The sequence below is a fragment of the Rhinatrema bivittatum genome, chromosome 1 (assembly GCF_901001135.1).
Source record: "Rhinatrema bivittatum chromosome 1, aRhiBiv1.1, whole genome shotgun sequence".
Lineage (NCBI taxonomy): Eukaryota > Metazoa > Chordata > Amphibia > Gymnophiona > Rhinatrematidae > Rhinatrema > Rhinatrema bivittatum.
In genome coordinates, this window is record NC_042615.1 from 19,913,851 (window position 1) to 19,939,364 (window position 25,514).

Sequence of the window (25,514 nt, forward strand, 5' to 3'; positions counted from 1 at the left end):
GATACATTTATCAGAGAAACATTAGAGTCCAGCTTTATCATCATTCTCCACAGATCCCCCAATGTTACATTGGTAGCGTCTACGGCAGATAGCCTAGCGCTATCAATGGTGGGTACTATATCTACACCTGCTCCTTGCCCTAAAGTCTCCGGGCAGGGTGGATTCAATATATTCGGTGGTTGAACACCTGGTTCAACTCCACTTACTATTGACGACCCGTTGATGGTTCCATCTGATATTCCCATTGGAGGCTGCAGAGGTGTTTGCCTTATGCCAGGACTCAGAGAGACTTCCAAACCGTCTCTCCCGCTGTCCTCATGTGGCGATAATTTGTAGATATGAGCGTCCATCGGGCCAGATCTTACACCAGCCGGGGAAGATGTTACAACTTTAGCTTTCCTTTTGCGCCCCATAAAGACTTACAAAATTATATAAAGAAGCAATTAAGCAATCAAGTGATCCAAGTCGATCAAAGTCGCGCGCGCCCCTTAGGCGCGCGCAGCTTAGGCGACGCGCCGGCGGCTGCGGTGCGCCGCAGTTCCGCGGTCTTTAAACCCCCGGGTGCAGGCGAGTGATGTCACGAGGGGCGGGTTCGCCAATGCGATTGGTGTTACAGCAGTCTCCTCCGCCTCCTCACCGGTCAGCCAGGCTCTGTTCCTCTCTCCTCTCTCTCACAGTCGGGCCCCAATATTTCACCGCAACTCCGCGGTCTTTAAACCCCCGGGTGCAGGCGAGTGATGTCACGAGGGGCGGGTTCGCCAATGCGATTGGTGTTACAGCAGTCTCCTCCGCCTCCTCACCGGTCAGCCAGGCTCTGTTCCTCTCTCCTCTCTCTCACAGTCGGGCCCCGATATTTCACCGCAGCTCCGCGGTCTTTAAACCCCCGGGTGCAGGCGAGTGATGTCACGAGGGGCGGGTTCGCCAATGCGATTGGTGTTACAGCAGTCTCCTCCGCCTCCTCACCGGTCAGCCAGGCTCTGTTCCTCTCTCCTCTCTCTCACAGTCGGGCCCCGATATTTCACCGCAGCTCCGCGGTCTTTAAACCCCCGGGTGCAGGCGAGTGATGTCACGAGGGGCGGGTTCGCCAATGCGATTGGTGTTACAGCAGTCTCCTCCGCCTCCTCACCGGTCAGCCAGGCTCTGTTCCTCTCTCCTCTCTCTCACAGTCGGGCCCCGATATTTCACCGCAGCTCCGCGGTCTTTAAAACCCCCGGGTGCAGGCGAGTGATGTCACGAGGGGCGGGTTCGCCAATGCGATTGGTGTTACAGCAGTCTCCTCCGCCTCCTCACCGGTCAGCCAGGCTCTGTTCCTCTCTCCTCTCTCTCACAGTCGGGCCCCGATATTTCACCGCAGCTCCGCGGTCTTTAAACCCCCGGGTGCAGGCGAGTGATGTCACGAGGGGCGGGTTCGCCAATGCAATTGGTGTTACAGCAGTCTCCTCCGCCTCCTCACCGGTCAGCCAGGCTCTGTTCCTCTCTCCTCTCTCTCACAGTCGGGCCCCCTATCCTATTTTCTTCTGAAGGATCCTTCCAATTTTTGAATATCTTTTGGCTAAAATAGCCTCTTTTACCTCACCTTTTAACCATTCCGGTAATCATTTTGCCTTCCTTCCACCTTTCTTAATGCATGGAATATATCTGATCTGTGTTTCTGTTTGTTGCCTGACTTTCTGACTACCTATTTAAAATCAAAAACACAAACTTCTGTTTGTTGCCTGAAACACACGAACACACGAAATATACTCCAATAGTTTACTTCTCCCCCAATACTTTTTAAGATTTAAAAATTTCTCCAAGCAGTACTTCTGATTCTTTCCAGCCACCAGCAAGGTGATCCTCTCCTCTCAGTACTCCCACTGCCCTCAAAAAAGCCAAATGCTCCTGTACCCATGCTTCAGCGCCTCTGGGGTGGGAACACTGGGCTGCAGATGCCCTGGGTAGGTAGGTGTATCAGGGCGCGATGTTGGTTGCTCACATCTCCTCCTACCAGCTTTATATGATCCAGTACATTCGCAACCTCTGGAAGCATATCCAGGAGGTAACTGAACCCCTCTCCCAGCAGCAGAAGGAAGCCCTCCTGGCCATTGCCCAGCAGGGCTTGGAGTGCGGCAAACATGAGGTTCGTTCCACCTATGATATTTTTGAGACCGCAGCTCAGGTGGTGGCGGCAGGCATTGGAGCTCATAGGTTGGCATGGCTCCGATCATCAGACCTCCGGCTGGAAGTTCAAGATAAGCTCGAAGACCTGACCTTAACTGGGGAGAACTTCTTTGGGGGCAAAGTGCAGGATGCTATGTGGCTCTGCTGAAAGACCACCATGAGACCCTCCAGCATCTCTCCTCTAGCACTTAAAATCCTCCATCGTCTGCCCTGAAGTCCTCACTTCAGGGCAGCAGAAAGTCCTTTTATTGCTAGAAGAAATATTATCCTCCAGCCTTGTGTACTCGTGTGCCGTGAGGGAATTCTAGGGGCCGCTCTCAACAGCAGCGGACTCCCAGGCCTCAACCGGCTCCCCAGCAAAACCCCACCACGGGGTTTTGATTGGTCCCGAAGGAGCATAAGCCCACAGGTCACCTTGGACCAGTGGGTCCTGTCAATCATCTGTCGAGGGTATCGGTTAAACTTTGAGTGTCCCGGCGGACTCTTCCCCCCTGTTTGTCATGGGGCCAGACCCCACATCAGGAGGTTCTTTGGACAGAGCTCTCTGCCCTGTTAATGGCAGCAGCAGTAGAACCCGTTCCTCAAGGTCAGCAGGGACTAGGATTCTACTCCAAATACTTCCTGATTCCAAAGAAAACGGGCATTATGCCCCATCTTAAACCTGAGGGCATTGAACAAACATCTGCAAAGAGAAAAGTTCAAGATGGTCTCTCTGGGCACCCTGATTCCCCTCCTGCAAAGAGGGGACTGGCTTTGCTCCCTTGACCTAAAGGACACCTATGCCCACATAGAAATCTTTCCTGGTCACAGGAAGTATCTATGATTCCTGGTAGGCGACAGTCACTTCCAGTATAAGGTGTTGCTGTTCGGCCTGGCCTCGGCCTCTCGTGTCTTCACCAAGTGCTTGGCAGTAGTGGGTGCACACCTACGTCAACTAGGGGTGCATGTCTTCCCCTACTTGGATGATTAGCTGGTCAAGGCAGCGACACATGAAGGGGTGCTTTGTTTGCTCAACTTGATCAATACAGGTGCTGGAATCCCTCAGGTTTGCATCAATCACCCGAAGTACCATCTTGTTCCGTCGACTCAGTTGGACTTTATTGGGGCCCGCCACGATACGACCCAAGGCCGGGCTTTTCTTCCTCACATCAGAATGCTTGCTCTTGTGCCTCTGGCGAGCTTAGTCTGCTGCAGTTGATGCCTTATGCTTCAGTTGTTGGGTCACATGGCCTCCTCTGTCCATATCGCCCCCTTGGCCTGCTTGTACATGCAGGCAGCCCAATGGACTCTGTGGTCATAGTGGCATCAGGCCTCCCAGGACCCCTCTGCATGTGGGTGTGCATCACGCCACCTCTCCAGGACCCCTTTTCCTGATGGGAACTTCTGCCCAACCTGAGCAGGGGATTTCCTTTCAGTCCTCTCCATGCCAGGTTATGCTCACTACGGATGCTTCCACACTGAGCTAGGGGGGCACATGTGGTAGCCTCTGCACACGAGGTCACTGGTTGGCCCAGGAGGCTTCATGCGAGATCAACTTCCTGGAACTTAGGGCGATCAGGTATGCACTCTGGGTGTTTCAGGATCGCCTGTCCGGTTGAGCGGTTCTGGTCCAGACCAACAACCAGGTAGCGATGTGGTACATCAACAAGCAAGGAGGTATCGGATCACTCCTTCTCTGTCAGGAGGCTGTCCAAATTTGGTCCTGGGCCTAGTCCCAGGGAATTCTGCTCCGGGCTGTACACGTAGTGGGGTCAGAGAATGTGGTGGCGGATCGCGTGAGTCAAGCATTCCATTCCCATGAGTGGTCCCTGCCCAGTCAGTGACGAATCGCCTTTTACGCTGCTGGGGGGGGTGGGACAGGACATGGATCTCTTCGCCTCCCCCTACACCAACAAAGTGAGCAATTTCTGCTCCCTACACAGGGGGACCGGGAGGCCAGCCTGAGATGTTTTTGCCCACCATTGGGGCAAGGGCCTTCTGTATGCATATCCTCCACTTCCACTGGTGATGAAGACTCTCCTGAAGCTCCAGCAAGACAGGGGAACCATGATTCTTGTAGCCCCCTGTGGCCGAGACAGGTTTGGTTCCCAAACCTTCAGGATCTCTGTTAGGGAACCAATCAGTCTAGGGACCTCCACCAACCTGATCATGCAGGATCGAGGTAGTCTGCACCATCCCAACCTTTGGGCACTATCTGACAGCCTGGATATTGAAAGGTTAGTCCTGTGGCCCCTTGACCTCTCTGGTGACGTATCTCAGGTCCTGGTAGCTTCTTGAAAGCCGTCCACCAGAAAGTCATACATTCTGAAGTGGAAGAGGTTTTCCATTTGGTGTCAGTCATGGCTTGGACCCATTCTCTCGTCCTACTCACAAGTTGTTGGGACTACTTGCTATCTCTTTCCGATGCTGGTCTGAAAACCAACTCGGTCAGGGTGCACCTCAGTACTATTGGAGCCTATCACAACACGATGGATGGTTTGCCTATTTCCATGCATCCTGTGGTGAACCGGTTCTTGCGGGGTTTGCTTCAGCTGAAACCTCTTTGGCCTCCTGTTGTGTCCTGGTATCCCAACGTGGTTCTGGCTCGTCTCATGCGAGATCCCTTCAGGCCACTGTGTTCCTGAGAGTTGAAGTACCTGATGTGGAAGGTTATCTTCTTGATTGTAATTACTTCAGCACGCAGAGTCATTGAGCTTCAGGCGTTGGTAAGATATCCACCTTACACAACATTTTTGATGACAAGGTGGTGCTTCGCACCTACCCTAAGTTTATGTTTAAGGTGGTGACTGATTTTCATCTCAACCAGTCAATTGTCCTGTCTACATTTTTTCCCAGGCCACATTCTCACCACGGCAAGCAGACTATACATAGCCTGGACTGGAAAAGAGCCTAGGCTTTCTATCTGGAGTGAACAGCAGGCCACTGACAGTCCAAGCAGCTCTTTGTCTCCTTCAATAAGAACAGATTGGGAGTTGCGGTCACCAAGCACATGTTATCTAACTGGCTGCTGGATTGCATTTCCTTCTGCTGTACCAGGCGGCCTTCAGCTTGGAGGCCACATCAAGGCTCATTCCATCCGTGCCATGGCAGCTTCGGTAACCCATTTGCATAAGGTTCCTGTAGCTGACATCTGCAATGCTGCAACTTGGAGTTCTCTCCACATATTCACGGTCCATTACTGATGATGTCATCCATGTGTGAGGACTCACATCCTGCTGTCCTAGGAGAACACCTGTTACAGGTAAGCAACTCTGCTATACCTGAGAGTAAAATCACATTTTTGCAACAATAAGGGAATTGTTTGTAAGACATATAGCCATTGGGGCCAGAGAATCATTTTAAAAAGATTCACTCTGCCAGTTACAGAAAGCGGCAGGTCACGCCTTGCCAGAAATTTCAGTTTTTAATATATTTAGTAATAGCAGTATTTTCAAATCATATAACGTATCCAGATTGATTAGAAGGCCCACTCCCAAATATGTAAAAGTCACCAGCCCAACGCAGTGGGAGCTTTTCTCTCCAATGTGACTTAAGAGAAGCTTGTGACACCATTGCTTTCAACTTGTGTAAGTTTAATTTAAATCCACTAAAGGATCCAAATATAGAGAATTCTTCCATCGACACTGGCAAGGACAGGCAAAGCTTACTCAAATGCACAAGATCATCATCTGCAGATGCCACAATTTTAAACTCTTTAGCTCTCATTTAATTCCGGTAATATCATTTTGTGGAATTACTCTTAAAGGTTCTATAAACAAAATGAAAAACAAAGGTGCGAGGGGACAACTCTGGTGTGTACCTCTTTGTAAAATGAACTCTTGTACGATTGCCATTTACCAAGATCTGTGCCCGAACTACATTCAGCCAAAGCGTTCAAGAACATAAAAAATGTAATCCCATGCCAACTGGTCAAAGGCCTTGTCAGCATCAAAACTAATTAGCATGGAGAGAATATCATGGCCCTTGCTCCAATATAAGAAAGACATCATCTTCCTTACATTCATACCAGAATGCCTTCCTTGAACAAACCCAACTTGATGTTCTGCTATTAATTCTGGCAGAAAGATTGCTAGGCGATCTGCAAAAATCTTAGCCAAGAGCTTCAAATCAAAATTTAGAAGGGATATAGGCTGATACAATTCCAGTAAGAGCAGATCTTAACCCTTTTTTGCCAATTTTGTAATCAAGGCTTTATTGGTTTGGTAAGGAAAGCTCTGTCTATCACACATTCATACATAGCAGGTAATGGTAATGTAACCTTATCAATCAAAATTTTATAAAATTTCCTGCCAAATCCATTAAGTCCCTGGGCTTTATAGTTGGTGTCTTCCGGATCCCCATTTGAATCTCTTGCACACTAATCCGTGCATTCAGCTTAGCAAGCTGTGATTCATTGAGCTGCGGAAGTTCAAGTCTCTGAAAAAAAAATTTTCTAGCTTCTACATCCACTGCCTGCCTCGAGTAAAGCTACTAAAAATATCCAGAAACACATCCTACAGTTCTGTATTAGCATTAACAATCTTATTCCCCCTGCCCTGTAATGCAGCAATATATTTTGTCCCCAGCTTACGTTTGACTAGGGAGGCCAATAATTTCCCCACCTTGTTACCATGTTGGTATCAGTGAAACTTGTAATAAAACATAGACTTCTGCTGCCTTTGAAGCAGCAAGTTAAGAGCTGGCAGAGAAGAGAGATAATTTCTTTGACTCTTCAGTACGATTATTTATTAGATATAACCTGTCTTTACGAACATTCCACTCCAATCTTGGGATTTTAGAATCCATAGTCTTAACCCCTATGTTTTAAATAAGCAAGTAATTTCCCCTGTAAAACTACCTTCGCCATCTCCCAAAACAGTGCAGATTCTGCTATATGAATCTTATTATTCTCTTCAAATTCCAGCCATTTTTGGCCTAAAAAATTTTGGAAACATTATCCCGAGCTAAATATGCCGGAAGTCGCCACTGTTGAGTCCCCTGAAGAGTCTCCAACCAGCAAAGCTCAACCCAAATAGGTGTATGATGAGAAACCTCCAGTAGGACACTTTAAAATATAATCCAAATGGTTTGGGATGGAGGACACGCCAAGCATCCAGAAGATCCATTTGCTTGGATATAAACTGTATACCTTTACTTCCCAACAAGCTTTCAGAAGATTTAGGGTGAGACTTATTATTTTCATGTAAATATTCTATTATCATGCACAGAGTTTCTAACATAAACAACTGTTCAAGTTTGTCCTGTTACAATGTATTCAGTTTTACCTTGTTTGATGTTAACTGTTGTTATTGCTGTAAACCGTTGTGAAGGCTTGCTCCAAACAACGGTATATAAAAACTGACAAATAAAATAAATAATGTGGGATCATGCACAATGGGGTAGATTTTTAAAAAATGCGCGTTCGCGTACTTTTGTTGGCGCACCAGTCGCAAACAAAAGTACGCTGGATTTTAGTAGATACGCGCGTAGTCGCGTATCTACTAAAATCCAGGATCGGCGCGCGCAAGGCTGCCGATTTTGGGCAGCTGGCGTGCGCCGAGCCGCGCAGCCTGCCTCCGTTCCCTCCGAGGCCGCTCCGAAATCGGAGCAGCCTCGGAGGGAACTCTCTTTCGCCCTCCCCTCACTTTCCCCTCCCTTCCTCTACCTAACCCCCCCCCCCCCCCCCGGCCCTATCTAACCCCCCCCCTACTTTTGTCCACGGATTTACGCCTCCCAGAGGGAGACGAAAATCCACGCGCGCCAGCGGGCCGCTGGCGCGCCGAGACGCAACCCGGAGGCGGTTCCGGAGGGCGCGGCCACACCCCCGGACCGCCCCAGGCCGAAACACCGCCCCCGAAACGACGCGTCCCGCCCCCAAAACGCCGCGTCGATCGGCTCCACCCCCCGACACGCCCCCGACAAAAAACCCCGGGATTTACACGAGTCCCGGGGCTCTGCGCGCGCCGGCAGGCCTATGGAAAATAGGCGCGCCGGCGCGCAAGGCCCTGCTCGCGTAAATCCGGGCGGATTTACGCGAGCAGGGCTTTTAAAATCCACCCCAATATTTAAATCGCCCCCAAGCATGATGAACCTTACTGTGTACTACATAGCTTGGTTAATAAGATTAAAATGAACTGATGGTTATAAACTTTTGGAGCATAGACATTACACAAGGTTAAAGGTTTCCCCAGCAAACAACTCTTAAGAATAACATATCTACCTCCCGGATCCTTAATGGATATATTCTGAAAAGAAACAGTCTTGTTAATTAAGATACCTTACTCCAGCTTTGTGTGTACCCAAAGAGGCCCAATATGCTTCCTCAATCCACCACCTACATATTGACTATGCTCTGTCATTGAGTTGTCTCTTGGAGCAGTGCTATATCCGCTTTGTGCCTTTTTAACAATTTCAAAATTTTTTGCTGTTTAACTGGGGATCCTAAGCCTGATACATTCCATGAAATTATTATTTTATTCTGTTTAGCCGACACTACAGATTACTTTATAACAGGAAAATAGCCAGCTTTACCACCAGTAATGAAGGACTCAGCGTTGGGCACCCCCCCTCTTGAATCAATCAACAGTTTCACCCCTATCACAAAAGAAAAAAACAAAAGTGCATTGATCAGTTAAGAACATTTCTTACTCTTTATGCTCAATCCCAATGAAAAAGCTCCCTAACCATTCATCCAGTTGCCCATCAACTTTTCCCTCCCTCATAACCTTTATCCCACCCCTCTCCACACCCAAACCATCTTGGAAGGAGATCACAGGCATGATGCTAAGGGACCCCCATCTCCCACCCCAAAAGAGCAAATCATAGAAACATAGAAATGATGGCAGAAAATGACCAAATGATCCATCCAGTCTGCCCAGCAAGCTTATGCTTATGCCAGTATCTGCTGCACTGTGCAGATTACCCTCATGCTTATCAGTTTCCCAGACCGAAAAAGTCAGGGCCCTCAGATTCTGTTTGAATCTAATTTCCCTTAACCCTTGCCGTGGAAGCAGAGAGCAGTGTTAGAGCTACAGAAAAATATCAGGCTTAGTGATTAAGAGTAGTAAAAGCCGCATTAGCACGTTACTGTTATTTGTGGATCCTTAGGCCGGTGGCAGATGACCACGCCCCCGGGGAAAGATCCCGAGAGGGACCACCGGTCAGGATCAGAGGTTGGAGACAGACACACACCAGTTCTTTTATTAAACAGTATATATAACCACCAGAGGTGGCAGTAGTGAGCTGGAAATGCCCGGCTGGGCTGTAGTCCCTCAGATACTGGAACAGCGATCCCAGGATGGCTGAGCTGTAGAGAAACTAAATATAGTGAGTAGGCAGGGTATGCAGAGTTCTGGTACCGAACCTTGATAGTAACACTCACACAATAGTCTCATAGAAGTAGTCCAGGTGTTGGAATGAGTTAGGCCCTCGAGGAGCACGTACCTGGTTCTAGGGAAAGCTCTGAGAGAGAGATGGTGACTCACTGGTGTAGTAGGCAGCGAAGACTTCCAGGCAGAAGAGGTATTCAGCAACCAGTCCGGGAAAATGGGCCCTCGAGGAGCAAGTACCAGTTCCAGACTGTGACCTGAAAAACAAAGTGAGAGCGAGGCCCCCGAGGAGCGGGTACCCCTGGTAAGTCCGAGGAGGCAGAGTAACTTAGGTAGAGAACTCCTGTCCTTGCTAACTCCATAGTTAGCGATTTCAGAGACCTTATATATCTGGTACGGATGACGTCATCTCAGGGGAATGCCCCTGCGGTTCACGCCACTGCTGGTACATCAGTCGGGTCCGTGCCCCGCACGTGCCCTTAAGCTCTTGTGAAATAAGGCGGATTGCAGCGTTGAGCCGCTCCAGAGATGCCGGAGGGAGTCGGCAGAATGACGCCGCGGCAACCAACCTTCCACTTGAGCAAGAGGGAGTCACCAAGGAGGTAAGGAGGGCAGAGTGGAGACGTCGGGTAGCGACGGTCGCAACAGTTACCCTCATGTTTATTTGTTCCCCATACCATAAAAGTCTGAGCCCTTGTTGGTTGCTGTCTGAATCCAATTCCCCTTTTTCCACTGCTGTTGAAGCAGAGAACAATGATGGAGTTGCATTAACAGTATCAAGGCTTATTTGTTAAGAGTAGCAACAGCTCACCAGCAAGTTACTCCCATGCAGGGGTGGCTCAAGGCAATCTGCTGCCTGAGGCGAAAGATGAAATGGCGCCCCCTCCTCCCCATGGCCCAGTGCAGGTGAAATCACCGAGGGGCAGGGGGAAGTAATGGTAATAGGATTTGAACCTTGGCTTCTCTTGTTTGCAGCCCACTGCTCTAACCCCTCAGTTTTGGGCCTGTTATTTTTTTGTTCTCAGTCTTTGGAGTCTGCACTATGGGTCGCCATAGAAATGTTCAATAGAGTGTGGCTGGTCTAGAAATAGACCCAGGAAATAGAGCTCCATTCCCTATTGCCTGCCTCCCACCTTTCTCCAGGATCTGCCCCCTGGTGGTGTGTGAGGTTGGTGAATGGTGAGAGTCTGTGTGTGTGACACAGGTGATACAAGGGTGATACAAGGGTGATACAAGGGTATTAGATTCCCTAGACAAATCTTACATCCTTTCATTCCCCCTTCCTTCCCCTCCCCACATAATTAAAACTTGTACTTTCTTTTCCATTTTAAAATGTATTAATTTCCCCAACCTAAAAAGGCAGATTTCATGTGGAAAATAGACATTCAAAGTACAATTTTCTGAAGTAAAAATATCACTTAAACAGCATATTTATTTTGTAGGCATACACTGCAAAAAAAACACACTTTAAATAATAATAATTTAATAGACTTAATAAAATACCTTTCTCATATAATCAAGGCAGTTTACTGGATCCCATATGGAATTAGACCTCTAGTAAAGTGCACTAGGTGTGGACTTGGCCTACAGAAAGCCAGGAATAAACTGAACTACAATTCCAATATAGTAAGATTTCCATTTCATAATTGCTAGCACTCAGCCTATGAAAAAGCCATACTACAAATATTATATCAGGCCCTAAATACCAATACACCTCCTGTTAGGAAAACAGATTAAAGCCAGGTTGTTGTAAATCCCTGTACAGAAACTACAGGTTAGCAGAATATCTAACCTCAGTCACACATGCAGAACACAGATAGACTCTCACCAAATACAGAATAAAGAGATCATAAAATATAAATTGAAACGTGCAGACAAAAAGTGAACTGGAAATCACAAGAAGCCAAATTCTCTAAGCAATGCAAAGAATCAAAAAATATAAAACATTGATCCCTCTAGGGAGAAACAAGATGGCTGTCACACCATGAGCACGGAAACTTCCTAGCTCCGTGAATTTATGCAATCCTTTCCTTTGTTGCATTGCCTAATCTTATTTTTCTGATGCCACGCACCAAAAAAAGGCAAGGATTCGAGACAACCTTACCTCAACCCCCGATGCCTCATTGCGACAAACGGGGATTGAGGACGCTTTCTGGACCATGCTGCAGTCGCCGGAAGGTGCAGCCGCTAGCGTCTCTGGTGGAGAGCGGCCGCCGGACGCTATGGCCGAAGAAGCGTCACTCATTCCCGGAGAGCCAGCAGTTCCACCCTTGATCTACAGGCCTCTAAATGAAGAGGGGACGGAACAGCGAATACTAATTCCGAGGATACAAACTGCTGAAAGATCTGTTGACCCCCAGAGAAGAGACGGAATCTCACCGTCGTCTTCGGAGAGTCCGTTGTTTTTGGGCTCAAGGGGGAGTAAAGACGAAGCGTGGCGAGTGGATACAGACAAGAATGGCCTCTTGGAGAGGGGAAGTAAGGAATCTGATGTACATGTGGTTTTGAATACTCTGTTGGAAATGCCAAATAAAATAACTCTTGAAGAAATTTGGAAAGCACTTACCAAAATGAATATGGCTATAAATGACTTAACTAGTGTGGTAAAACGTAATTATGGAAGAGACATATAAATTGGAAAGTAAGATCCAATTGGTGGAAACGTCTTTGAATAAAGTGGATACTGAAATTAAAAATATAAAAGAAGTGCAATGCAGTTTAATAAAATCTGAGAATCTGGTAATGAAAAGAATGGATTACTTTGAGAATGAGATGAGAAGAAACAATTTAAGATTCTTGAATTTCCCCAAAACAAAATGGATGACATCAAAGGACCTTCTTAAAAATTACCTTATTAATATTCTAGGTTTCTCTGAGACAAGTATTCCAATGATTTCCAAGATATATTATTTGCCTGGAAAAGAAGCAAAGAAGCAGCAAGAAGAACAGGTTACTATTTCTTCTGACAATCTCACAAATATTTTGGAAAAATCTTACGAGGGCAAAATAGAAACTAGAGCAATATTACTTGTAACTTTTATACAGTCTTCTAATAGAGATAATGTTCTAAGATTATCCTTTCGGAATCAATCGCAATTTTCTATGGTTACCAAGTAAGGTTATTTCCTGATATTACTAAAAAGATGCAGGAAAAAAGGAAATTGTTTCTATTAATGAAGAATGAAGTGGTCTCACGAGGTGCCAAATTCTATTTAAGGTTTCACTGTAGTTGCATATTGGTACATCAAAATGATAGATATATTTTTTCTGAGGCAGAACAACTACGTATATATTTAGATTCGCACTCCTAATTTAATCCAAGCAGTGTTGATTAAATGAGAATTACTGTTGCATGACACGGTGTTTCAGCTTAATATTTAAGAATTTATATTTCTTTTGAATCTGCTTGAATTGATTCTCCCACTACTCTTAAAATAGGTAGTTAGTCATATTTCTTGAATTATATCTAAATAGTGTTATATTTCTACTTTTTTCTGTAAACATTGTTTTCCATGTATTATAATATTGAAACCAATAAAAAAAAAAAAAATATATATATATATATATATATATATAAAACATTAAACATACCAATAAAAAGAATGTCAAATCTGTGATAAATTCAGCTAATTAAACTCAGGTATAAAAATGTTTAAAATATTACTAAATACTAAGAAAATATTTCAAAACAGCAGATACATCACATCTAATTAAAACTAACAAGGATAAAAAAAAAAAAATCTCCCACTCTCCATACCTGGGAACTTTATATTTCCAGTCTTCCTGAGATTGTCTTAGATTGGAGGAGGGTGCACAAACTAACCTCTCTTACACATGCACACACACAAATACACAAATTCAGTGCCAGGAAAAATAGTGGAAAGTGTTATAAACATCAAAATCACAGAACATATAGAAAGACATGGTTTAATGGAACAAAGTCAGCATGGCTTTACCCAGGGCAAGTCTTGCCTCACAAATCTGCTTCACTTTTTTGAAGGAGTTAATAAACATGTGGATAAAGGTGAACCGGTAGATATAGTATACTTGGATTTTCAGAAGGCGTTTGACAAAGTTCCTCATGAGAGGCTTCTAGGAAAAGTAAAAAGTCATGGGATAGGTGGCGATGTCCTTTCGTGGATTGCAAACTGGCTAAAAGACAGGAAACAGAGAGTAGGATTAAATGGGCAATTTTCTCAGTGGAAGGGAGTGGACAGTGGAGTACCTCAGGGTTCTGTGTTGGGACCCTTACTGTTCAATATATTTATAAATGATCTGGAAAGAAATACGACGAGTGAGATAATCAAATTTGCAGATGACACAAAATTGTGCAGAGTAGTTAAATCACAAGCAGATTGTGATAAATTGCAGGAAGACCTTGTGAGACTGGAAAATTGGGCATCCAAATGGCAGATGAAATTTAATGTGGATAAGTGCAAGGTGATGCATATAGGGAAAAATAACCCATGCTATAATTACACGATGTTGGGTTCCATATTAGGTGCTACAACCCAAGAAAGAGATCTAGGTGTCATAGTGGATAACACATTGAAATCGTCGGTTCAGTGTGCTGCGGCAGTCAAAAAAGCAAACAGAATGTTGGGAATTATTAGAAAAGGAATGATGAATAAAACGGAAAATGTCATAATGCCTCTGTATCACTCCATGGTGAGACCGCACCTTGAATACTGTGTACAATTCTGGTCGCCGCATCTCAAAAAAGATATAATTGCGATGGAGAAGGTACAGAGAAGGGCTACCAAAATGATAAGGGGAATGGAACAACTCCCCTATGAGGAAAGACTAAAGAGGTTAGGACTTTTCAGCTTGGAGAAGAGACGACTGAGGGGGGATATGATAGAGGTGTTTAAAATCATGAGAGGTCTAGAACGGGTAGATGTGAATCGGTTATTTACTCTTTCGGATAGTAGAAGGACTAGGGGACACTCCATGAAGTTAGCATGGGGCACATTTAAAACTAATCGGAGAAAGTTCTTTTTTACTCAACGCACAATTAAACTCTGGAATTTGTTGCCAGAGAATGTGGTTCGTGCAGTTAGTATAGCTGTGTTTAAAAAAGGATTGGATAAGTTCTTGGAGGAGAAGTCCATTACCTGCTATTAAGTTCACTTAGAGAATAGCCACTGCCATTAGCAATGGTTACATGGAATAGACTTAGTTTTTGGGTACTTGCCAGGTTCTTATGGCCTGGATTGGCCACTGTTGGAAACAGGATGCTGGGCTTGATGGACCCTTGGTCTGACCCAGTATGGCATTTTCTTATGTTCTTCTTATGTTCTTCTTACATATACACACACAAAAACCCTCTCATACATACACACACCCCACCCCCACTAGCCTCTCCTACACACACCCCACCACGCTCTTATATGCACCCCCACCACCCTCTCATGTGCAGACACACACACGCCACCCCCACTAGCCTCTCATACACACACCCCACCACGCTTTTATATACACCCACACCACCCTCTCATGTGCACGCACACACACGCCACCCCCACTAGCCTCTCATATGTATATATATATATATATATATATATATATATATACATACACATACACCCCATCGTGATCCCCGGGAGTCTGGGCTGCAGCCGCGTGCTGCACTCTGCACCGGCACTGCCACAGGATTTTTCTTTTGCTGGTAGGGAGTAGAAACCCTGCCAGCACATTATAATTGCAGACCGCCGGAACCTTTCTTTTGCTGGTGGGGAGGGGAAACCCCGCCAGCATGTTGATGCTCCACGCCGCCAGAGTTTGTCTGCATGAAGGGTGAGACGGCTATGGCAGGAAGGTTTCAGGGGACAGTTTTGCTGCCTCAAAATCTTGCCACCTGAAGCAGCCGCCTCACCCTGCTCATTGTAGAACCACCCCTGCTCCCATGCACTCTTTTCTATATTTCCATCCTCTAGCCTTTAGGGATCCACAGTGTTTATCCCATGCCCTTTTGAAATCCTTCACCATTTTATTTTTCACCACTTCCTCCGAGGGCATTCCAGGCATCCACCACCCTCTCCGTGAAGAAATATTTCCTGACTTTGGTTCTGAGTCATCCTCCCTAGAGTTTCATTTCATGACCTCTAGTTCTATTGATTTTTTTCCAGTGGAAACACTCTCCCAAGCTTCTCATTTTGTTCACGAGTCTCCTGTGTGGGCCCTTATCAAAAGCATTACTGCAATCCAAGTAAATCACATCCAGCGTTCTTTCCTGATCCAATTCTCTAGTCACCCAATCAAAAAAAAAACCAATCAGATTTGTCTGACAGGACCTTTCCCTGGTAAATCCTTGCTGTCTCGGGTTGAGCAACCCACTGGATTATAGATAGTTCACTATCCTTTCCTTCAGCAGAGTCTCCATTAATTTTTCCACCTCCTAGGTAAGGCTAACAGGCCTGTAGTTTGCAGCCTTCTCTCTGCTCCCACTCTTGTGAAGCGGGACCACCACCGCTCTTCTCCAATCTTGCGGCACCACTCCTGTTACCAGGGATCTATTGAACAGGTCCTACAGTGGACCCGCCAGCATATCTCTGAGCTCCCTCAGTATCCTGGGATGTACCTCATCAGGCCCATGACCTTGTCCACTTTGTTTTCCTAGCTCTTCCCATGCATTCTCTACTGTAAATGGAGTATCTACTCTACTCCCATCCACAGTTTCCTCAACTAGCCATGGACATTCTCCAGGATCTTCTTTAGTGAACACCAAACTGAAGTATTTGTTTAATATTTCGGCCATTTCTTTCTGTCTCTGCACAGTTAGGGGCGGATTTTAAAAGGCACGCGTAAAGCCCCGGGACGCGTGTAAGTCCCGGGGCTTTCGAAAAGGGGCGGGAGGGGTGTGTCCGGGGGCGTTCCCGAAACGACGCGGCGTTTCGGGGGCGGGCCCGGGGGCGTGGCACTGGCCCGGGGGCGTGGTCGAGGCCTCCGGACCAGCCCCCGGGACCGGAGGACGGAGCGGGGCTGCCGGCGACGCGCGCAAAGGTAGGGGGGGGTTTAGATAGGGCCGGGGGGGTGGGTTAGGTAGGGGAAGGGAGGGGAAGGTGGGGGGAGGGCGAAGGAAAGTTCCCTCCGAGGCCGCTCGAAATCGGAGCGGCCTCGGAGGGAACAGGCAGCGCGGATTTTATAAGATACGTGCGTATCTTATAAAATCCAGCGTACTTTTGTTCGTGCAAGTATTTAAAATCTACCCCTTAGTGAGCACTAGGTCCAGTATAACTTCCTCCCTTATGAGTTCCATTACCATTTGTTTGAATAGAGCCCCTTGAAGGGCATCAACTATCTCTCTACTTCTGTTAGATTCTGCAGAAGGGATTCTCCAGTCCACGTTTGGCAGATTAAAGTCACCAACAATCCACACTTCCCCCTTCTTTCCCATCTTTATAATGTCTTTGATCAGATCTCTGTCTAGTTCTTCCGTTTGAGTCGGAGGCCTGTACACCACTCCAGTAAATGCTTCTTCCCTACCCCACTTTCATTGGAGTTCTGTTGCTTGGATATTTTTTACATAAAGTGCTACTCCTCCCCCTTTTTTGTCCTTTCTGTCATTCCTTAAGTTATAGCCCGGTATGGCCGCATCCCAGTCATGAGAATCCATGAACCATGTCTCTGTGACTGCAACAACGTCCAAGTCTGCCTCCACCATTAAGGCCTGCAGGTCTGGGATTTTATTGCCCAAACATTTATTCCTGGGTTTCTGAATCCTAGATGTCTGACTTCTCTGTGGGAGTGGGAATTGAAATTCAAAATGCTGCACAGTTAGGGAAATTGTAGATACCAGCCTTTTTTTTTCCTTTTTTTAATTAACAAACACAGCTACTTAATACAGACTAACAATATCAATACTTGGGAAAAATAGAGATTTCAAAGCATGCAATACAGAAATGCAGGAGAATATATCACCAAGAAAGCAATCTATGATATGGCTAACTTTAATTAATTATGTTGACTCAGAAAATAGCCACTGCTATTACTAGCAGCGGTAACATGGAATAGACTTAGTTTTTGGGTACTTGCCAGGTTCTTATGGCCTGGATTGGCCACTGTTGGAAACAGGATGCTGGGCTTGATGGATTCTTGGTCTGACCCAGTATGGCATGTTCTTATGTTCGTATGTTTAAATTTTTCAGCTTAATTGGCTGCAAGAACAGGTAGCAGTATGTCTCCTTGCAATCAATGCTGACTAAGGATGTTCTTGATGACCTCCTGCAATGATCTGAGTCACCTGCCCCAAAGGAGAAAAGCCCAATACTTTTTTTTAAATTAACAAATACAGCTACTTAATACAGACTAGTAATATCAATATTTAGAAAAATAGAGATTTCAAAGCATGTAGTTCAGAAATGCAGAATGTCACCTTACCAGAAACCTAATCCTAGAAAACTCAAGGCATTGATTAAATAAAACAATGATTTATGCAAAGTGCAATAAGGAGGTTAACAGAAAGAGCCAGGATAAGTCTGAATGTAGAAATCAAAACAACCTTAACACAGCTCTTTGTAAAGCAGGTCCTGCAAGCCAAAATGTTCTTAATAGAATGAACTATACAACACATTAGTGTCAGCAAGCTATATTGGACCCACATCCAGTCTGGAAACACATACTAGGCCATTGTGATGCTTGCAATAAAATTGAAAATGAAAACAAACCTGCTGCCTATGCCACTCACCGAGTCAGTAATAGCACCTCTTGGTGGACATCCAAAAAAAAGTAAAAGTCAATCATATCCAAAGATATTTAGAATTGCCTCATTCATATCCAAAGGTATTTAGCTGTGCCTCATTCCTCTCCCAATGATTGCAAAAATCGACGAGCCTTTTCTGGCATGGAGTATTACAACCGTGTTGCCAGCATGAGTTATCCTCAGCTTCGCTGGGTATTGGAAGGTGAAATGCACCTTCTTCGTAAAGAGGATATTGCAGATCAGGGAAAAAGATTGGCACAGGTTAGCAAATTTAACAGAATAGTCCTGAAAGATTAAAATCTTCCATTTCCTCATTGTCGGCTGGATGCCTTTACGCACTGCATGCAGCACTGCAGCTTTACATGTAAAGTTCAAGAAGCTTGCAATCACTACTCATGTTCGGTCCCGGTTCTCAGTTCTAGGGCTGATTCTGTGTGCTCGCTCTCTGTAGCGGGCCTAAAGACTCAGAAAGTTACATAGAAATGACGGCAGAAGAAGATCAAATGGCCCATCCAGTCTGCCCAGCAAGCTTTCACACTTATTTTCTCATACTTAGCTGTTACTCTTGGCCCTTATTGGTAACTTTTTGGTTCCAATTTCCTTCCCCCCTGCCATTGATGCAGAAAGAAGTGCTGGAGCCGCATTGAAGTAAAGTTTCTAACTTAATTGGTTAGGGGTAGTAACCGCAACAATAAGCAAGCTACTCCCACTCTTATTTGTTTATCCAGCATGTGCAATTCAGTCCTTGTTGCTTGTTGTCTGAATATAAATCCTCTTTTCTTCATTCCCCTGCAGCCATTTTTCTGGAAATTCGCACAGTTCATTTCCAGCAACGTTTCAGGGAGCCCTATAAAGTGAAGGTTGTTGCGGTGTGCACGGTTTTCTAGGTCTTCAATCTTGGCTTTCATTTGTTCAAGTCTCTCCTCCAGCCTACTCACAGTTGTCTCCACAGTGCAAGCGCCATCAATCGGATACCCGCTGTTCCACCATGTCTAGCCTCTGAGATGCCTTTTCCAGGACTCCCGACAAAGCATCAGACTTTAGAAGGGTTGCCTTGAATTTCCCATCTGGCTTAACATCCAGTACTTTTTGCACTGCTTCAGTAACCCCTGCGACTAAGGCTTCCATGTTAAGTGTCTGGTGAGGCCCCATTTTTGCTAGCATCAGCTATCTTTGGATCCTCTGGTTTCACTTTTTCCTTGTCTTTTTTTCATGAGTCTGCTGGACATGACTCGCCCAAAAACACCACGGGCACTAACTACTAATGACCCTCATCTGCACGGAGGTAAATTCAAAGTACTTTTAGGCAGGATGTGCTATGTTAAGGGTGGATTTCAGGGAGGCCCCTGGAGAAGGACAAAAACACGTCCAGCACCTACCACAGCATCACGTGATCGCTGTCCGATTTGTTTTAAATGTGCTACTTGCTAACTTCATGGAGTGCTCCCATAGCCCTTGTATTATCTGAAAGAGTAAATAACCATTTTTCTCATTCTGTTTTTAAAGATTTGCTTTTTGTTTTTTTCATTTTTAAGAAGTACCAACATCAAAGAACACTTTCTGCATGCAATGCTTCCTCAAATTGCTGCCTTTGGATTCCTCTGCACTGGGTCATTACAGCTATGGGCCCTGTGATGTGTGCGATCTCAATGAAAGGTCCTTCCTGGCAGCATCCTAGTGCCCTTGTCAGAGTATTTGTGGGACATACAATAAGAAAGATCGGAGTTCGCCTCATACAGCACAGCAGTCAGCTTAATGTTAAAGACTTTCATGCACCAATCATCCAACATTGTATTACATATAATCAGAAATTTTTGGAGCTGTGATGGTTAGTATTAGAGCAGTTACGTCAGTCATCGCAGGGATGTGATTCTATGTCTGCACTCAACAAACGAGAAACATTTTTGGATTTTTTCCTAAAAACAATGACACCACATGGTCTCAACGAGCATATTAACTGGTATGCACTATATAATTTCTCAAATTTGGTATTCAGTATATTTTTGTCTTTCTCTGAGGAATGATTAACATCTGTGGTATTTTTCCTGTGGTTTGCCCCTTTAAAAATGGCTGCCACGCCAGTGGTTGCTTTAGTCAGCTGTTTGTCAAAGCACAGCACACAGTTTTAACGCTCAGCTTCCTGCATCAGCCTGTTAGCTTGGTCAATCATAAATTGAAAGCAGTTGTGAGGCTGCTAAAGTACAGCAATTTCTACACATGCTCAGTAAAGACATCCGTGTTTATCAGAAAGCTCTAGAATACACAGTCACATGATCCATTTGTGTGAGTGGAGAAGTACTGTAAGAGAACACCTGTTATGGGTAAGCAACTTCACTTTATTACTTGAATAGGGTCCATGGACAGTTTGGACTCTGTCCTTCCTCCAGTACTAACCATATTCTCCCTTAACTCTCTGCCCCACTCACCTGCACAGTGCAGTATTTACTGGGTATGGAACACAGCTTGTTTCCTTGTTCCTCGGTATTGAAGTTTTTATTTTATTATTTTTTTTGTTACAGTTGTGTATCAACTAATCATAAAATCAGAGGGGAATTGCAATCCAACAATTAAGTAAGGAACATAAATACTCTCAGAGCTGATTCTATATATGAAAGCCCTTGGCACTTTGAATTGGATGCCTCTGGTTTAAAGTTGCAGACTGGCTCTGGTAAAGGTCACTACAGCTTCTAGATTATGCTGTAGCTAGTGAGCAGCTTTGACTGTGTCATGCTAGCCTATGTCAGTGCCTTGTTTGGGGGTTATGCTTTTCACTGTCATCAAGATACTGAATCTCCATTAGAATGTGGGAGGTATTTTCAGCAGTACTCTAAAATAGAAGCTCAAAGCTTTAGCCACCTTAGACACCAGATTCCACACTTGTTACAGGAAACGCAATTGCACACTTCTCTGTTCACCTGCAGTGTAATTTTGGCTTGTTTGAAGGGGTGTGAGTAATAATGAAAAGATTGTGTTTAATTGCCCCTCTTGTATTATGTGAGAAGTTATTTTTTTCTTTGAAAATAATGTGTGAACTGTGCAAAGGCACTAGCAGAAGTGTCATCTTTGGGTCAGAATATGAGCAGCAGCTGGGATTAGCAAGGGCCCACTCAGGCCAAGAGATGAGCGGTGCAGTATTAAGGTGAGGGGGGTGAAAGGATGATTGGAGGAGCTAGGGGGGAGTAAGAAGGGGGCGAGAGAAACTGATGGGGAGAGGGAGAGAGAGACTGGGCTGTGGAATTTGACTACAAAAACATTAATTTAACAGCAAATCTTGTGGATTTTGACCAGTAAGAAATTAATATTGGGTGGGTGGAAACTATTTTTTTTTCATCTGGAAAACAAAAATAGTATTGGGTGCATCGCTGGAAACAGAACACCTTTTGGATTAAATTGGATGTGGAGAGACCTAATCAATTACATGGATGGAAGTTGGGGGTAGCTTGGGCCAAAATGTTTGCCTGCTACTACTCTTATATATAGTATTTGTGCTTGGCCATATATAGTGGAGCTATGCCAAAAAGAGTCAGGAGACCGCATCCCAAATGGGGCAATCCAGCATTAATGAATGAATTAGTGATTCCAGTATGGTGTGTACATGGTTTAAAAAGAGTTTGGGCAAATTCTGGTGGACTGGTCCATTAACAATTATTAGCCAGGTAGAGTGGGGATTGCCATATCTAACTTTTGGGAGTAACAGGAAATGGATCTCTCCATTAGGATCTGTTGGGTATTTCCAAGTGGCCTGGATTGGAGGAAAAATGTTGGGTTCAATTGACCATTGGTTTGACCCATCATGGTACCTCTTATTCTTATGTACTTTTTGTCAGAATGGAGGGAAGCGATTGGCACAGAGAATACTGAGCCTTTCCACCTCTCTAGGTTGTCATCTCTGATATGGCTCACATTGGTAGTAACTGAAGATAATTACCATTTATGAAGGTTGCCTGTGATCTCTGTCCACTTCCTAGTGACCACGTGTCTAAATTGCTAAAGAGCCGTTCTTTTATAGGTAGGTTAAGAAGCGTCAACAGGACAAACAAATTGTTGTTTGCCTCTAGATGTGCTCTTTTTCAAATAAGGTTGAAGCACAGTGATAGGACAAGGTGTTAAAGCTTGCACTGCTACTGCCCATGGTGGATTAGTCCTGCAGATAAATGGAAAACTTCATTTTCCAGTGCTGGTACCATCCAAGACAATCTAATTCATCAAGCCAGGCCATTTTTATTCTAATATAATTATTCCCTTTATCCAGTATTTTAGAAGAAATATACCAATAGTATGATGATGTCTGCAGGTTGCTAATTATACAGTTTTGATATGGAATGCCTAATCACTGTGCTGACTTCTCATTTGTTTGGTATTCCAGAGTTATCTTCGGCATCGATGGCCCGTTCTTTGCCTGCTTGTGTTCCAGAATCTCCACGAATTTATCCTGTAAGGACACCCAGAACACCTCGTACCCCTCGGCTACAAGATCCTAACAAAACCCCAAGATTCTACCCTGTTGTCAAAGAAGCAAAAGCTCTTGATGTAAAAGTAAGTACTGGCAGTGCTGGTCAAAATGAAGGTATTCTGTCTACATGTTGAAGCTAGCATCTGTCAAAAGATGCTACATCTGTATATTTTAAGGATGGCTCTATGCGGTTCTCCTGCCAAAGAGCTGCTATTTTACAAAATGCTTAATGTGCCCTGATTTCAGTTGGTTCAATTTGGCTATAAGCTCACGAACATTTCGCATATTGTACTCTTATTGGATCTGTCTTTTTTTATATTCTGCTAAAAATGGGTGATCACAGCTAGTTATGGGGTTTAAAGGGTTGAAGAGAATCCTTGCCATCACATAACTGCAACACATAAAGATGCCAAGGTGCACCTGTACCACATTCTGAGAGGTGTAACTGTGGTGGGGCCGCTTGGCAATAGTGATCATAGTGATCATAATATGATCAAATTTGATTTAATGACTGGAAGAGGAACAGTGTGCAAATCCAAGGCTCTCGTGCTAAACTTTCAAAAGGGAAACTTTGATAAAATGAGAAAAATTGTTAGAAAAAAACTGAAAGGAGCAGCTACAAAAGTAAAAAATGTCCAAGAGGCATGGTCATTGTTAAAAAATACCATTCTAGAAGCACAGTCTAGATGTATTCCACACATTAAGAAAGGTGGAAAGAAGGCAAAACGATTACTGGCATGGTTTTGAAAGTTTAGCACGAGAGCCTTGGATTTGCACACTGTTCCTTTTCCAGTCATTAAATCAAATTTGATCATATTATGATCACTATTGCCAAGTGGCCCCACCACCGTTACCTCTCTCACCAAGTCCTGTGCTCCACTGAGAATTAGATCTAAAATTGCTCCCTCTCTCGTCGGTTCCTGAACCAATTGCTCCATAAAGCTATCATTTATTCCATCCAGGAACGTTATCTCTCTAGCGTGACCTGATGATACATTTACCCAGTCTATATTGGGGTAATTGAAGTCTCCCATTATTACTGCACTACCAATTTGGTTAGCTTCTCTAATTTCTCTTAGCATTTCACTGTCCATCTCACCATCTTGACCAGGTATACTCCTATCACTATAGTCTTCCCTGATACACAAGGGATTTCTACCCATAAAGATTCAATTTTGTATTTAGTCTCATGCAGGATGTTTATCCTGTTGGACTCTATGCCATCCCGGACATAAAGCGCCACACCTCCTCCCGACTGCTCCTCTCTGTCATTGCGATATAATTTGTACCCCGGTATAGCACTGTCCCATTGGTTATCCTCTTTCCACCATGTCTCTGAGATGCCAATTAAGTCTATGTCATCATTTACTGCTATACATTCTAATTCTCCCATCTTACTTCTTAGACTTCTGGCATTAGCATACAAACATTTCAAAGTTAGTTAGTCAGCCTGAGTGACTCACAGCTCCCTTGATTAACAAATGTTGTTCCCTATTCAAACCTAATCACACTACCTCAACACCTTTCCAAGGTGAGTAACTGAGCTGAACTATTCAACTTTTTAACTTTGGTATATACTGCTCCTAGCTTATTTCTAGCTTCTGGCTACTTTTTTGTGGGGGGTTTTTTTTGTGTGTTTTTTTTTGTTTTTCAATACAATGCATTCAGTTATTTATTAAATAAAACACTTAGCTCTTTAAAAGTCTGGAGGACACTTTAATAGTCAGGCAGACTTTTAAAAAATATCAACTCAATTTCCTCTCAATTCCAACAGATTCTCCTCCGAGACCTATTTCTCTCAGCGAAAATCACATACTCCAATTACAAGTAGAATTATCCACCCTTCTGAAAGCCAGGGCTGTAGAGCCAGTGCCCCGGACTCAGCAGGGCAGAGAATTCTATTCCCGGTATTTCCTCATTCCAAAGAAAACCGGGGGCCTACATCCCATCTTAGACCTCAGAAATCTCAACAAATTTCTAAAGAAAGAAAAGTTCAGGATGGTTTCACTAGGCACCATGCTTCCACTTCTTCAAACAGGAGATTGGCTTTGTTCTCTGGATCTTCAAGACGCTTACCCTCACATTCCAATATTCCCTCCTCATCGCAGGTATCTGCGTTTCATGGTAGGTCATCAACATTTCCAATACAGAGTACTGCCATTCGGACTTGCCTCTGCTCCCAGAGTATTCACCAAATGTCTGGCAGTAATAGCAGCACACTTGCACAAGGAAAGTGTCCATGTCTTTCCCTACTTAGACGACTGGCTCATCAGAAGTCAATCTCAACAAGGAGCACTGACTTCTCTCAGTCGAACAATTACTCTACTTCACTCCATGGGATTTCTCATCAATTATCAAAAGTCCCATCTTACTCCATCTCACCTGCTTCAATTCATCGGAGCAGAATTGAACACCATCCTCTCAAAAGCCTTTCTACCAGAGGATCGAGCAGAAACACTTTCCATACTGGCAAACTCGATTAACTCAAAGAAACAAGCAACAGCTCATCAGTTTCTAATTTTACTAGGCCACATGGCCTCCACAGTTCATGTCACTCCTATGGCACGACTCGCCATGAGAGTAACCCAATGGACTTTAAGATCACAGTGGATCCAAGCCATTCAACCACTGCATTCACCAATTCAAGCAACCCACCAGCTACGTTCCTCTCTCCTTTGGTGGGTGAACAAGGACAATTTGCGCAAGGGCCTATCCTTCCAACAACCAGTCCCACAGATAACTGTAACTACAGATGCATCCACCTTGGGTTGGGAAGCTCACATACACAACCTCCAAATCCAAGGTTCTTGGACAAAACTCAAAGCAACATTTCAAATCAATTTTCTGAAACTTCGAGCTATACGTTATGCTCTGCATGCATTCAAGGACTGCC

General features: G+C 44.7%; 1 protein-coding gene across 3 annotated transcripts in view; it reads left to right on the plus strand.

The window, feature by feature from the left end:
• The window catches only part of LARP1B (La ribonucleoprotein domain family member 1B), a 579,846-nt gene that overhangs the window by 446,070 nt on the left and 108,262 nt on the right, over positions 1 to 25,514 (plus strand). For all 3 annotated transcript variants that reach the window (XM_029591271.1, XM_029591184.1, XM_029591362.1), the window contains one exon: positions 22,535 to 22,704. In XM_029591271.1, coding sequence (XP_029447131.1) covers positions 22,535 to 22,704 — 170 coding nt within the window. The remainder of the gene's footprint in view (positions 1 to 22,534; positions 22,705 to 25,514) is intronic.